The sequence below is a fragment of the Hippichthys cyanospilos genome, chromosome 3 (assembly GCF_059441005.1).
Source record: "Hippichthys cyanospilos isolate Australia breed blue-spotted pipefish chromosome 3, RoL_Hcya_1.0, whole genome shotgun sequence".
Classification (NCBI taxonomy): domain Eukaryota; kingdom Metazoa; phylum Chordata; class Actinopteri; order Syngnathiformes; family Syngnathidae; genus Hippichthys; species Hippichthys cyanospilos.
The window spans coordinates 28,593,080-28,607,274 of record NC_142371.1 but is presented as its reverse complement, the minus strand read 5'-3'; the positions used below and the strand labels follow the sequence as shown (position 1 = coordinate 28,607,274).

Sequence of the window (14,195 nt, the reverse complement as noted above, 5' to 3'; positions counted from 1 at the left end):
TTTGTATATTAGCGGGGGACTTGGTTTTGGGGTTGGGCAGGTTTTGCTAGCTTACTTTGCAATTCTGATCATTATACCATTTTGAGTATCATTGTGTTTTACCAACATGAGGATGTGAAGTCAACAAATTTACAATCATCATTATGTGTCCCGCCTCTCAAAAGAATCCATCTAAAGTCATACAATTTTTAGCTGATGTAAATTTGAGTTTGAACTGCTACTGCCAAATAAACAGTGCTGTTGTATAGGGCAGTGCTTCTCGAATGGGGGTTCTAAGAGGGTTTCTCCAGGTATCAGCAAATCTAATTTAAGGGTTTTTTATGCAGTGACACACGTATGACTGAATTGTGTTATAATGACTCCTTTGTAAAACATTGTATGCCGGCATTTTAAATTTTACATGGATGTGCATCGTCATTGGTGGAACAGTTTTACAAAACACGAGCCAGAAATAAAGCAGGTAACAATACACACATTGCTGGATAAAATATGCCTAGAGATAACCTGAGAAATATAACAATAATAGTTCAATAATCAGACAGGGATGGCACAGCCCTCTGTTATACCTTCAGTGAGAATGTATATTTATTTATAAAGTCATGAAAATAAAGAAAATCCTTTGAATGAGGTGTGTCTGAATTTTTGGTCTTTACTGTAGGTTTCAGCAAATCTAATTTAATGATTTTTTAATGCCATGACAGGAAAAGTACATTTTCTATGTTCCTGTGCTTAAGGCTATAATTTGCCAAGTTTTATACAGACGCACACTGTAATTGGTGACAGGATTTGCAATATGTTCTATTCTGCAAAGTAGTCTAAACGTAATATTCTATATAATATTATGCATGTGAAAATTTTAACAGTAAAAAAAATACACCTGTCTTATGCATCTCCAGGGACTGAAATTTTATCACATGCCGAAAATGACATCACAGCTGCTCATGGCTCAGGTAATGATCAAACAGGGCTTTCGAACGTCACATGACCAAACTCAGACAACAGGTGAGCCATTACTGGTTGCTACATACAAGCCCAGAGGGAGCTTGTGATGTCATTTTCAGTCGACGGCAAGTGGCAAAATGAACGCCCCTCAGATAAATGAAAGCAGGTGGTTTTTACTACTTAATTCATTTTCCACAAATGAATAATTTGTTTGGACTACAGAACAAATTGTGAAGATAATGTTGACCTGATTTCCCTTGTAAGGTTGTGTTTTTACTAAATTAAACCAAGACTTTACATTTTTAAGTGGCCAGCTTTAAGACATACATTTGAACTTTGTGTATAACTGTATTGACATTGTTAAGCAATATCAATCATTCAAATTATCTCATCTGTATTCCCTTAGAGAAATGACTGAATATGGGGTGTAATATAAACTTCTATCATGGCTTCAAACAAACAAAACTACTGCTCTTTCTTCTTCATCACATACTGTAGCTGGAGCACTGTCATAAAAAACAGATCATTTGGCATGTTTTGCAACATTCTTCTGGAAACAAAATAAAAAAAGAAAGATCATCCTTCAACCCAATATCATGTCAAACAGACGTATGAATGTGTGGCAAGTTGGGCTGCAAAAAACCAAGAAGACTAAGTATGCGGGAGGAAGTGTGGCCACAGGGTTAAACTGCAATGCTGACAGAAAGGTATAGAGCTATACTTGAGGGACACCAGCAAGAGATTGATTTTCACTCTCTCCGGGCCAACACTCCCACTCCGTTCCATGCATTCCGCTCACCCGTGTTGTTCTATATGTTCATCTCATCCGTTAGATCAAGCGCTTATGTTTTAATTCTGCCACATAGTGTTTAAAACATTTTTACACCACCACATTGAAACGCTCAATTAGAAAGGCTGTGTGCCTTTTTAGTGAGTTGTCAGAAAGAATTACCATATGCTTTAAAAATAAATTAGGTCAAAGCTAATCTCTTTTTTGGACTTTTAATGGTGAGGGCTGTGTTTTGAGGCCTGCAGATGTACAGCATACCAATGTAGTATCTGGTTTAGTGGAATACATGGTTTGCGGAGAACTGTTTGGATGCTGCCCATCTGGAGATTCCAACATGTTTCTTTTTGGGCATGGCCTTTGACTACCAAATGTTTCAGGAATGTATGGTTGTGTTAAGGAAGACAAAAGCGTTCCCAAGTGACCAGAAACATGCTGACCTGCGACTTTGTAGATCTTTTTTTGTCTTTGGACTGGAAGCTGCAAAATGCAATGCAAAATGCAATGCAAAATCATTTTGCATTGAGGATCAAATCTATCAATAAAATGATATAGCTGTCTGTTTTTTGTTGGTCATCCGTCCATTCTTCCAATATCCATGAGCCTAATACTTCATACGTCTAGCCATTGATTGGCTTGTTTATCATCTATGCAGCTACTGTTTTTCTCATCCATCCTTCTACATTTCTACCCATGTTGTTCATTCATTCCTTCATTCATCAATTTGTACTGTACATCAAAACTTTGCTGTGTTTAACTACTCATAACAAAGCCACGTATCCATCCATCCATCCATCTACTGTATTTTCTATCCCCAGTTATCTAAGTTACCTAAGAACAATTTAGAGTGTCCAGTAAACCTACTACGCATGTATTTGGAACGTAAGAGGAAGTCGGCTTGCACAGAGGAAACACACGCAGGCATAGGGAGAACATGCAAACTCCACACAGGGAGACCGTAGCGAGACTGAATTGAACTCAAGACTCTGAACTGCGTGGCAGATGTGCTAACCACTACTCCACCGTGCCGTCCCGCCAGGATTACGGTAAATCTTAAATACATAATTTTATCCTTCCACGCCTGTTTTGCTTTCATTGTCCAAAGTGGAGTGGACAGCTGTAAAGATGTTTTGTTTTTTTTTCTCACAAGAAACAGCTTGGCGACTAATTATTGACAGATGTTCCTGTCACATGTCTTTTTTTCCCAAATACACACCAAAATTGTACATTACAAATATGCTACCTACATGCCCAGATGTCAATTCAAAGTCAGCGCTCAGCAATTAAGAGTTAACCTCAAACAAACATGAGTCTGGCCCATGATGAGAAAAACATGTCGTGATTGATGCAAACGAAGAAACAGCAGCTCCCTATCCTTTCAGGTTGTCATTTCAACATACCGCAACTGATGATTCACTTTGTTTGATTGTGTTTATGTTTTTACCTCAGGACTTTCCCCCCCTAAAAAAAACAAATGCTCTTTTACTTTTGAGAAAAAAAAGACATGCTGCGACAAGGTATCATTTTGTCCTCACATACTTTGTAAGTGTGTGTGTTTGTGTGTGTAGGTGTGTGCGCGTGCGTGCGCGTGCACGCACAAGCACTATCTTCCACTATCTTCCATCCAAAGTGCACAAACATTTATTTACTTCGTTGCATATCCTAAGGTTGAGCTCTCCAAGACAGGAGCTGGGTGCACAAAAAGATCATAAAAGGACAAGGGGGTGTAGGAGTGGGGGTAGTTTTAGGGGCGCCTGTGGTCCCGCCTCAATGTGGCCGATGACGTCAGACATTTTCGGGAGACTGTGGAGAGAGGTTTGCAGCTTCCACGGAGCAGTCAAGTTAGAGATCTGCTCCGAACACATCTGCACCAAAGGAAGGTACTGTGACTTTTTCTTTTACTGCTGACGACAATCGACCACTAGAGAGGAAGCTATCAAACAATTTTTGTTCTTGTTAATGTTGTTGTTTTGTTTTGTTTATGAGCAATTAAGACGTAATTGGAACTTGTAATTGGTGTGATTGCGACGTGTTAATTAAGCATCGTTTTAACCGGTGTAATTTAGCTCGTGCACAACTTTAGAAACAGTTTACTTCTTATTTGTCTGTATACAATTATGCCCCCCCCCCACACACACACACACACACACATCAATGAATTATGTTAAGCACAAAAAGACGTCATCTTAATGAGAAAAATATACCAAAAAGATTGTATTAAAAAAAAACGTGCACTGGGAGCCACAATTTAAAATAAATAAATAAATAAATAAAATGTGTTGCACAATAACAATGCCAATAATCTTGCAATATTCGAATGAAAAATACAACAAAAATAAAAATAATAATATATTGAAAATGAGGTTGTATATGTGTGTCTAGTGAGAATTGCTTTACAGTGATCAAGTTATAGTAGTTTTAAATTCCTAAAGGTACATTTTGAGATTTTTAAAGACAATTTTAGAGAAAGTTGTACTGTGAGTGGAAGTCAAAAGTTTTAAACAAAATTAATACACCAAACAGCATTTTTCTATTTACCATCACCTATTCATCATCATGTTATTTTTCAGGTGATATTAGAAAATATTTGTTTCAAAAAATACTTGCAGGGATGATGGACCAAAGAGAACAAGAGAGGTGATTGTGGTGGATACTTAATTCCTTGGTAGAAATGCAAAAATATTTGGAGAAAGGCATTAAAGAGAAAAGTGAACTTTAACATAGCTCAGGCTCTTCATAATTTTTGCTCGATTTTTCTTATAAATTCAACCTTTTTCTTTTAGCAAAAAGATGAGAGTTTTCCTTACATATTTTGCTTGTTTGCGATATTGCTTTTTAATGTTACAATATGTTCCTAATATTAGTTTTATTCCTGTTAGATTACTACTATGTTTTTGTGTAATGAAGACCTTGTTCTGACTTGGTCCTATGACTTTTCCTTTTACTATTTTAACTTTACCCTCTTCAACTTTTCCTTTCCTAATTGATAATGTTATGATTGATTATTTGTTATTTCCATTGCAGGTCTCAGGACAATGATGGACGCAGTGGGTGCAACGCCTTACTATGATATAAACGATTCCGATGCCAACATTGCAAACGGCACGTTTTACGACGATGAGTATGACTACAAGGATGACCACGCCGAGCTGAGGCAGTCTCTCAACATCATGTCACTCATCGTCTATTGCCTGGCTTTCGTCCTGGGCGTTTTGGGAAACGGCGTGGTGATCTGGGTAACTGGATTCAAGATGAAGAAAACAGTCAACACCGTTTGGTTCCTCAACCTAGCTGTGGCCGACTTCCTCTTCACTGCATTCCTTCCTTTGAGTGTGACTTACACAGCCATGGATTTCCACTGGCCTTTTGGCAAGTTCATGTGCAAACTCAACAGCACCATGAGCTTCCTCAACATGTTTGCCAGTGTCTACATCCTGATGGTGATCAGCATTGACCGGTGTGTGTCCGTGGTGTGGCCCGTGTGGGCTCAGAACTATCGCAGCGTGCAGAAGGCATCGTGCGTGAGTGTGGGGGTTTGGATCTTGGCTCTGATTCTGAGCACTCCTTACTTCATCTTCAGGGACACCGGGCCTTCGTACAACAATGAAGAAATCATCAACTGCTTCAATAACTTTGCCTTCTCTGATGATTATGTCACGCCGCATGTGACCCAGCTGCGATACTTCCGCCATCAAGCCATGACCATGACTCGCTTCTTTCTTGGATTTGTCCTTCCCTTCACCGTCATCGTGTCTTGCTACGCTGTGATAATCCACCGCCTCCGGAGGAACCGTACCCTGGCCAGCCAATCGAGTCGCCCGTTCAAGATCATCGCTGCCGTCATTGCCACCTTTTTCCTGTGCTGGGCTCCCTACCACATTTTGGCTCTAATTGAGTTGGTCAATCACATGGCTGATTATGAGAGCGAAATATTGGACCACGTCATCACTATTGGGGTTCCGATAGCCACCAGTCTAGCCTATCTCAACAGCTGCCTCAATCCGCTGCTCTATGTGTTCATGGGACAAGACTTCAAGGATAAAGTTCGTAAATCCATCCTGAAAGTACTGGAGACTGCTTTCCAGGAAGAGATTTCTCGCTCATACACCTATACAAACTCAATGGTCACCAGTCGAAGCAAAGAGAAGTCCCTTTCTGAAGCTGAGGTATAAAGCTGCCCATGTTAGATTCTGTAATTGTACATTGCCATTGTAATTGTAAATGACAATCACAGTTTTTGCCTCAACTGCTACTAATCCACACCTGCATTATTTACAATGGGATTACACTGACTGTTCAAAATATTGTAACCAAGCTGTGATGCATTAGTAGGCGAAAACATGTTAAAATATGTGTATCTTTATTCCATGCTGCAGTGTCCGACTAGCTGTATAGTCAGCCCAAAGAGGAAATCTATGCAACTTTACACTAGCCAGGGATGTGTTCAAAATTCAGCGGTGATTAAGAATTTAGTCAGTGTGGTGCAGTTGGTTGTTTTCATGCCATGAACAATCAAAAAACAATGCATTACTTGGCTCCACACCGAAAAAATGCTGTTGCTTTGCTAGTTCGCAGCATAATTGAGAACTGTGTGATGTCAACTACTGAAAGTTGAGCTACGTCACGACAATCCTAGGCTGTAGCGGTGACTTCTCCAGCCTCATTTTGACACTCAACAAAACACCGGCATGGAAACAAAAATTTCAGAAGGGAATTTCACATCATTCAGAGCACACATCTCAAATGGATAATATGTCTAATTCATCTAGAGAATTGATTCAAATGTTTGTCCTTACTCCTTATTCACTGTATACAGGCAACTTTGTATGTGCAGATGTATGCATGAAATCAAGCTCGGTTTGAATTTAAGTTAAGGGAAACTGGACTTCAAAACAAAATTAGAATTACTGTAATATTTGAGTTCTCAAGAAATAAAATTATAAAATTATTGGGTGAGTCGACTTAAAAGAAAATCATCATTGAAGATCTTGTCGGTATAGTCATCAATATTTCTGCAAAGGACACTCATTTGTAATATGCTTTAAATAATTTAGGAAAGTATTTACATGCATTTGTAGCCTACTGGTGTTTTGGTTAACGACAGTTGAAAAAAACCATATATTTTTTTTTCCCAATGGGAAAACAGACGTGTTTATTTGTGGGAGGTGTGCCTTCATCTAAAATGAACGGTGCACCTACAGAACGTGAGGGGCAACGATTATCAGGGGCAAGGCCATTACTTGAAGTGACTGTAAAATAATTGTCATTTCACAAATCCTCACTCCAAAGGCAATGTAGGTTGTTGTTACTTTTTTAAATTGATAATACAAATCAATAACGAAACTAAACATGCACTTTTAACCCTGTTTTTTATTCTTATTCTATAACTGGAATTAACTGCCGTGTAGCTCCTGCATGCCTTTGTATACTACACATGGCCACATAAGTATTAGTCAAACGCTTTACATACAAAATGCATTGTTTCGCTCTCCAAAAAAAGCAGCTTTGTCAAAATGTTGAGGTCTTTGTTTTGTTTTGTATTTTTTTTCCCCAAAGAAAAGGCAAGAAAAATGACTTCAGATATTTCTAAGGGCCATCCATGTGTTTCATTAAACTGCATTATATATGACAGTATTTCATAATGGCAGCTGCATGAGAGATTTTAATTGATCCTTTGTCCCTTCTGGACTCAACTAGTCATTAGATGGGTATGGAGATATAAGCACATGACCTGTCTATAAAAGAATAATTGTGATGTATAAAAAATGTAAATGATGAATACATTATTGTGTACAATAAAAGTGTTTTTTCAGGATTGATTCAGAGAAGCTGGTGTGTAACATCCATTCATGTGTTCTCTCTAGTGACCTCCAGTGGCTCAACAATACAGACTCAATAAATCCATGTAAGTTTTCTTTGAATTTCATAATGAGAGGTTTTATTGCTTAAAGTTATTGTGATACATTATATATAATTGGTGGTGATATTTTTATATGTCTAAGTCAAATTTCCAATTTATTTGTTTAGCCCTGAATGACCTCATTACCAAAAGGGTCCACTGCCAAAAAAAAACAGCTTTTCCACTTTCTACTCTCATTACTGTACAGTATTTAAAATTTATAAATGTGTGACCCGCTAACACATTTTTACACATTTGTATTGCTTTTGGGTTTTATTTGTACGTATGTTTATATTTAACCAGCAAGGGGCACTGTGGCGCATTTCTTGTAATTTCATGAAGAGAACAATTTGCTGCACTTTGCCTGCAGTAGCGTCACACATAGGAGGCAATAGATAGGAGCAAGTTTTCACGTTGCATGTGACACTTTGATAACAATAATGGTAATTAGATTCGAAAATGTAGCTTGTTTTGTCATGTCCTCTTTATGATCATGTGGATCAAGTACACTTTTGTTACATTGCGTATTCTAAATTTTCTGTTATTCCTGGAGGTGAATTGCGTGCCCCTCACTTTGCTATAGACTCCGTAATACCTTGTGTTGCATCATTAAGTTTGCTGAGATTCTAACCAGTCAAACGTCTTTACAGACTTGTTCCATTCTTGAAGATCATATTTCCAGTCTGAACTTGCCAAGTCTAAGGCAACCAAAATTGAAGGTCTATCATGTGAATATTGTTATTGAGAAGCAGCCATGGCCTCCGTCAGGGTCATGTGCTTTGTGGCCTAATTCCCATCTATTCCGGTCCGGTGTTGGCTCTGCTTTTTTGGCCCTCTTAAATGTGTGCTTTGGCTTTTTCTTCTTCTGATCATCATTGCTGGCTTTATTTTCTTGTGTTACACTTTCGCTTTTTTTAGTTGACTGTTATGGTTACCACTAAATTTTCTTATTCTTTCACACAGAGAGCCACAAAAATTGCCACATTGGAGCCGTTACGAAGACCCAGCAATTTCCCCTTTGCACAGGACCCGATGAAGTAGGATATTACAACTGTCTGCAGGTCAACGCCCATACCACCCAACTAATACACTTCAATTGTCTGATCAAGAAAACTGAACTCCAATGTTAACCAAAACAACAGCCCCGATCAACGCCACTTCAGATGACACAGAAACAGTGTAAAAATCATATTTTAAAGCAGTATAAAATGGGTATAAAATACTTGAACAGGAAAAATCACCTTGAGTAAACGACCAATTATGTAAAATACCTTTGTTGAAATTTGTTTGTTTGTTGATTGTCTCAGGACTAAAATACACACATATCTATTGCATCAACACCACAAAGTATTTATTTACAATATTTATTTCCGAACAAATAGTCTACAACAGCAAGCCAGTTGTTCAGACAAAGCCCTGGGTCATTAACTTATCCTAAACCATGATGATAGCTGAGCAGGATGACAAAAATCAGCCATTTTTACAATTCAACCACAGGGTGTGACTAAACGTGTATGTGTATGTGCCATTTTGTTGCTTTTCCACGGAATGAATGGGTGGTCTTCTTGTCTCTTAAGATGCCGTAAACAGTGCCCTCCCCTTCGCTGGATATCGAGTGTTGGAGTAAAAAAGTTCACTTCAACTTGCCGTGAATCTGCAGCTTTTCTTTAGTGAAAGAATGGTTTCGTCTTGCACCTGCCTCCTCATCCTTGTTAATAAGCAGCACCAACACTTTTCTCCTGCAAACAAACTCACACTTTTCATAACACAAATGCGAAAATATCTCATGGTGATTTTAACAAACACTCCAGTTAACATTGGTTACATTTATTGTGTCTTAACAAACAATTGCCTAGCAAGTATAATTGTGAAATCCTTCATAGCAAGTGTAAATGTAAATCCCTTCAATCTGTACTGTATATCTTAATGTCAGTCAGGTAGGCGAAGTACTGTATAGACACATACATTATGAAACAAACAAAAACATTTCAACTTGCCTTCATATTCAAAAGTGTTGGCCCATCTGTCTGCTGTTGTAGTACTTGCCCATCTCCATTTACTGTAAACGCATGATAAAAATTTCTACAGTATTAGCAAAGTTTGCTAAACTCGCTGTTATGCAAACGTATTTGTCATGATCCATCCATGTTTGCACATTGTATAGCTTTTGTCCCTTTAGATAATGACCAATCTGGAGTCAATGCTACCATCTGACTTACTGAGGGTTCGAGAAGAGACATACACCCTCAATGTATCGCTTTAAACCAGGGCTCACCAACGTGGTGCCCACGGGCATCGGGTAGCCCCCAAAGATCACCAGAGCAGTCCATAGGCCTGTTCTGCAACTAGCTTACAAAAGATGAACCTTGGTGATTTTCTATGAATTTTTACAAACAGTTATACATTAATTACATTTACATTACATATTACACTTGATTTACATATTTACTAAAGCTGTTCCTTAATTATTGTGAATAAATCATTAACATGATCAGTGTCTTCACATAAATCGGTAGTCCTTCATATTACTCAGCACCCAAATAAGTAGCTCTCAGTTTCAAAAAGGTTGGTGACTCATGCACTAAACAAAAGCCAAGAGTAAAGATTCAAAACTAAAATCAAATATTGGACTGAAATGCCCAATTATTCATTCTGATTTTTCTTTTCTTGAAAGACTGAGATACTGTTTTGAGTTAGACAAAGAAATGTTTGAACAGACCTAAAATTGTAAAACATGATTGACACACAAAAAGGCAAGGAGCAAAGGCAGGGCAAGAAGGTTTATATGGAATGCTTGGCTGATAGAGGCAAAACTCGAAACTTGTGTGTAATAGAAAGCATATGTCATGGCATTGATACAGGCAAGCAGCAGGGCAAGAATCGAGTACATTTATGTGGCCCTTAGGCACAAAAAGAGTCTCAAAGGACTTCACAAGCCCACAGTTCTTGGTCTCTCTAAACCCACCCATCAGAACAAGGAAAAAGTCAGAGAAAATAAATCGGTGAAAAATGAGGAAGAGTTGATCAGTAAGAGATCAATGATGCAAAGATCCCCCTTGCATGATGGTCAGGCTACAATGGATGGCAAGTGAGTGAGCATAATCACAATCACAAAACAGTAATCACGAATGAAATGACGTGCCATAGTTTTAGGTGTGGCTGGAAATGTCATCCTTTCCTGGTCCTGCTCCAGTCGATCAATGCAGAATTTTTCACAGCAACAGTTATAGCCACCTAGCTTCATCCAAGTCAGGGTACGGGGAAGAAGTTGCAATTTAACAGCCCGAAAGTCAAATTTTGTTTGCTTGCTGAACATATAAACAATATATATATGTTTGTTTGTCATTAAAATTGAAGATCTACATGCCATGTTTCTTTTTAAGGTCTGCACACACAAGAAAAGTGATATTAAAGTGACGCACCTGAATTTGAGCAACCCAAAGTGGGTGGAGTCATCACACTAGTTGCTTTATTTGCGCAATGGATTTTAGTAATTTCTGCTTTTGTCTTATTTCGACCCCACAAGCGATCTTTGAGCAAGGTACTGTACATATGATATAATTAGAATATATTTTGCTCGGTGCATCTCAATACATTAGAATATTGAAAATAAACATTAATTTCAGTAGTTACATTCAGAAAGTAACTTTATATATGCAGTACTGTATAGAAATTATTTCTTTTGATTAAGAAGCAAATACATAGAAAAGCACTTCCATAATGCCACTCTCAACCTAATCTGTATTTAAAAAATTGTTTCGTATCCCACGTAAAAATCAATTTTACCGAGACAGTGAATCTTTAAGAATCATTATGTCGAAGTGCTTAAGATATAATTATCAAAATTATTTGAGTTAATTAAATGTTCCACATTGTATATTTTCACATCAATCTCTCTTTTGTGTGTTATTTGCGTTAACTAGATGCACTTTTATTCACGGCATCATTAGATCTGAAGCTGAGAAAAAAAGCTCTTTACAACTCATAGATACGAGGTCGCCCACTTCATTTGTTTTCCAACATGAGGATTATTTACTGTAAATACAACTTATTGACTTACTGCCAGAGACATATATGACATTATGACACATTTTTGGTTTTAACTATGTTACTTTTTAATTTTGTGGAATCCTGGTTTTGCAATTTATAAACCAAAGATTCCCAACCACTGCAGAATGTACAGTAATAGCTCATCAGGCTTGCAATTCAACATGGTCGGAAAATATTCAATATCTTTGTGTTTTCCCTGAATCCATGCAAAATGTAAATACAGAATATTGTTATTAATAATAAAAAATAAAATAATAAAATAAAATAAAATAATAAAAAAAATGGATCCTCATCGGTTCACACAATGTATTGTGTGGCTAAATGCATTTATTTAATGAAGTTATAAGGCCATTAATCCATACCATATGTGTTTGTGTTATCAGTGGTTGAATGTATGTCATTTAATAAATCTATGTTTGATTTATGTTGTATTATATTTTTTTTTTCTTTTTTTTAAATGATTTTAGGTTTTGTGCAAACTAGTGAGAGCCAAGTCAATTATTTGCACCAACTTCATTTTATTGCTCACATTAGCATTAGTTGAAAAATGTAAGCTGTTTTTTAACTGAAGGACAGGTACGAGCAATGACCTTTTAAACAGTTCATGAAATATATACTGTAATAAAGAATTTAAAGTTACGGTACAGAATTATGTGTAGCAAATAATGACATCATTGCAATTTGTATAGTGGTTAAATAGTTTAATAAAATAAATACTGGTAATCATTTATAATATTTGTTATATTTAATTACAATAATAATGAATGGATGGGGTAAATAAAGGGAAAATGTTAAAATAATCAATGAACATTAGCCTTTTTTTTATGTTTAAGGGGTCATGACTGACTCATTTAATCTGCCATCTACTTAAATGGTTGGGCCCTAATCTGAAGGCATACTCTTTTGTTCAGTTTGTTGGTTAGTCAACAGGAATATTGACATCAGGAAGTAACCATTTTATTGTCAACAGAGGAACTTGCAGCATTTCGCATCACTGATAATTCTGTGAACAGCAATTATTATGAACAGTGATTGAGGGATATTTGGACTGGAGAAAATGACATGTTTTTCTTCACAGGTTTCAAGACAATGGATTTCACAACACCATCTGTCTTTCCCAGTAATCAAACTACTGTATCTCAAGACAACACCAGTGAGACAATTGCCCTATTTGGCAATCTAACAAATAATACTCACGGTCGATTGACGCATTCTCTCAACATCATGTCAATTTTTGTTTACTCTCTCGCTTTTGTCCTGGGCGTCCTGGGCAACGGCGTGGTGATCTGGGTAACGGGATTCATGATGAAGAAAACTGTTAACACGGTGTGGTTTCTCAACCTCGCTGTGGCTGATTTTCTCTTCACAGCTTTTCTTCCATTGAGTGTGACTTACACTGCTTTAGAATTCCACTGGCCTTTTGGGACTTTCATGTGCAAGCTTAGTAGTGCAGTTAGCGCCCTCAACATGTTTGCAAGTGTTTACATCCTGATGATGATCAGCATTGACCGATGCGTGTCCGTGGTGTTCCCTGTATGGGCCCAGAACCACCGCAGCGTCCAGAAGGCTTCCCGTGTGAGTGTGTGCGTTTGGATGGCGGCTCTGATCCTAAGTATTCCATACTTCGTCTTCAGGGACACAGGGCCGGCCTTCCTCAACGAAGACGTAATTAACTGCTTCAATAACTTTGTATTTTCGGATGACTTCACACCCGAGCTGTTTAACCTCGGGTTGTTTCGCCATCAGGCCATAACCGTGACTCGCTTCCTCCTAAGTTTTGCCTTCCCCTTCATCGTCATTGTCTCCTGTTACGCTGCCATCATCCAAAGTCTAAGAAAGAATCCTAACCTTGCCAGTCAAAGAAGTCGCACTTTTAAGATCATTGCTGCAGTTATAATTGCTTTTTTTCTCTGCTGGGCTCCATTTCACATCCTTGTTCTGATGGAGCTCGTCAGTTACAAGTATTCAAGTGCACTATTCCAAAATATTATAACGCTTGGGCTCCCAATAGCCACGGGATTGGCCTTTATTAACAGTTGCCTAAATCCACTGCTCTATGTGTTCATCGGACAGGATTTTAAGGATAAAGTTTGCAAATCTTTTGTGAAAGCACTGGAGCATGCTTTCCAGGAAGACGAAACACATGTGGACTCAAAGACAGTAGAAACCAGTCAGGGTAATGAAAACACAAGTAGTTACGTCTGAATTACTCAAAAACATGATGCCAACAGACCCTGTAAAAAAACATTGCAAATAACTGCAACAAAAAGAGTAAAGTTTTCCCCTTTCGCTTTTGCTGTCTGTATTCTTGGTTTGGTTGTCGAAAGTTCAAACACTGACAGAAATGTCTGTTAGTGAATGCTATATTGTTCCTGCATGTTGCCACATTGCTAAATGATCAATTAAATTGTGTGCAACTCCTTCTTTCAAGCGTCTCCATTTGTTACAATCACAGTCACACCTATGGACAGTTAGATGATGCATGGATGACCCCAGCGAAAAGGCTTTGTTTTTTTT

At 37.8% G+C, this 14,195-nt stretch overlaps 2 protein-coding genes across 3 annotated transcripts; both read left to right on the top strand.

Moving 5' to 3' along the window:
• Positions 1 to 3,527: 3,527 nt before the first annotated feature.
• Positions 3,528 to 9,019, top strand: LOC148426707 (chemerin-like receptor 1). 2 transcript variants are annotated; one of them, XM_088411815.1, is made up of 4 exons: positions 3,528 to 3,609; positions 4,754 to 5,895; positions 7,594 to 7,634; positions 8,592 to 9,019. In XM_088411815.1, the coding sequence occupies exons 2-3, from the start codon at positions 4,765 to 4,767 to the stop codon at positions 7,594 to 7,596; spliced, it is 1,134 nt and encodes a 377-aa protein (XP_088267941.1). In that variant the 5' UTR covers positions 3,528 to 3,609; positions 4,754 to 4,764; the 3' UTR covers positions 7,597 to 7,634; positions 8,592 to 9,019. The 2 variants fall into 2 exon arrangements, with proteins under 2 accessions (XP_088267941.1, XP_088267940.1); XM_088411814.1 differs by lacking the exons at positions 7,594 to 7,634; positions 8,592 to 9,019 and having other exon boundaries at positions 4,754 to 7,517.
• Positions 9,020 to 11,108: 2,089 nt separating this feature from the next.
• On the top strand, positions 11,109 to 14,098 carry LOC148426706 (chemerin-like receptor 1). The gene is made up of 2 exons (XM_088411813.1): positions 11,109 to 11,169; positions 12,757 to 14,098. Exons 1-2 carry the CDS (start codon positions 11,109 to 11,111, stop codon positions 13,881 to 13,883), a joined length of 1,188 nt encoding a protein of 395 aa, XP_088267939.1. The 3' UTR covers positions 13,884 to 14,098.
• The last annotated feature ends 97 nt before the right edge of the window (positions 14,099 to 14,195 follow it).

Coding starts and splice junctions, on each gene's coding strand:
- LOC148426706 (XM_088411813.1), top strand. CDS start 11,109: ATGGATTTTAGTAATTTCTGCTTTTGTCTTATTTCGACCCCACAAGCG. Junction 11,170..12,756: donor ACAAGCGATCTTTGAGCAAG/GTACTGTACATA, acceptor TTTTCTTCACAG/GTTTCAAGACAATGGATTTC.
- LOC148426707 (XM_088411814.1), top strand. CDS start 4,765: ATGATGGACGCAGTGGGTGCAACGCCTTACTATGATATAAACGATTCC.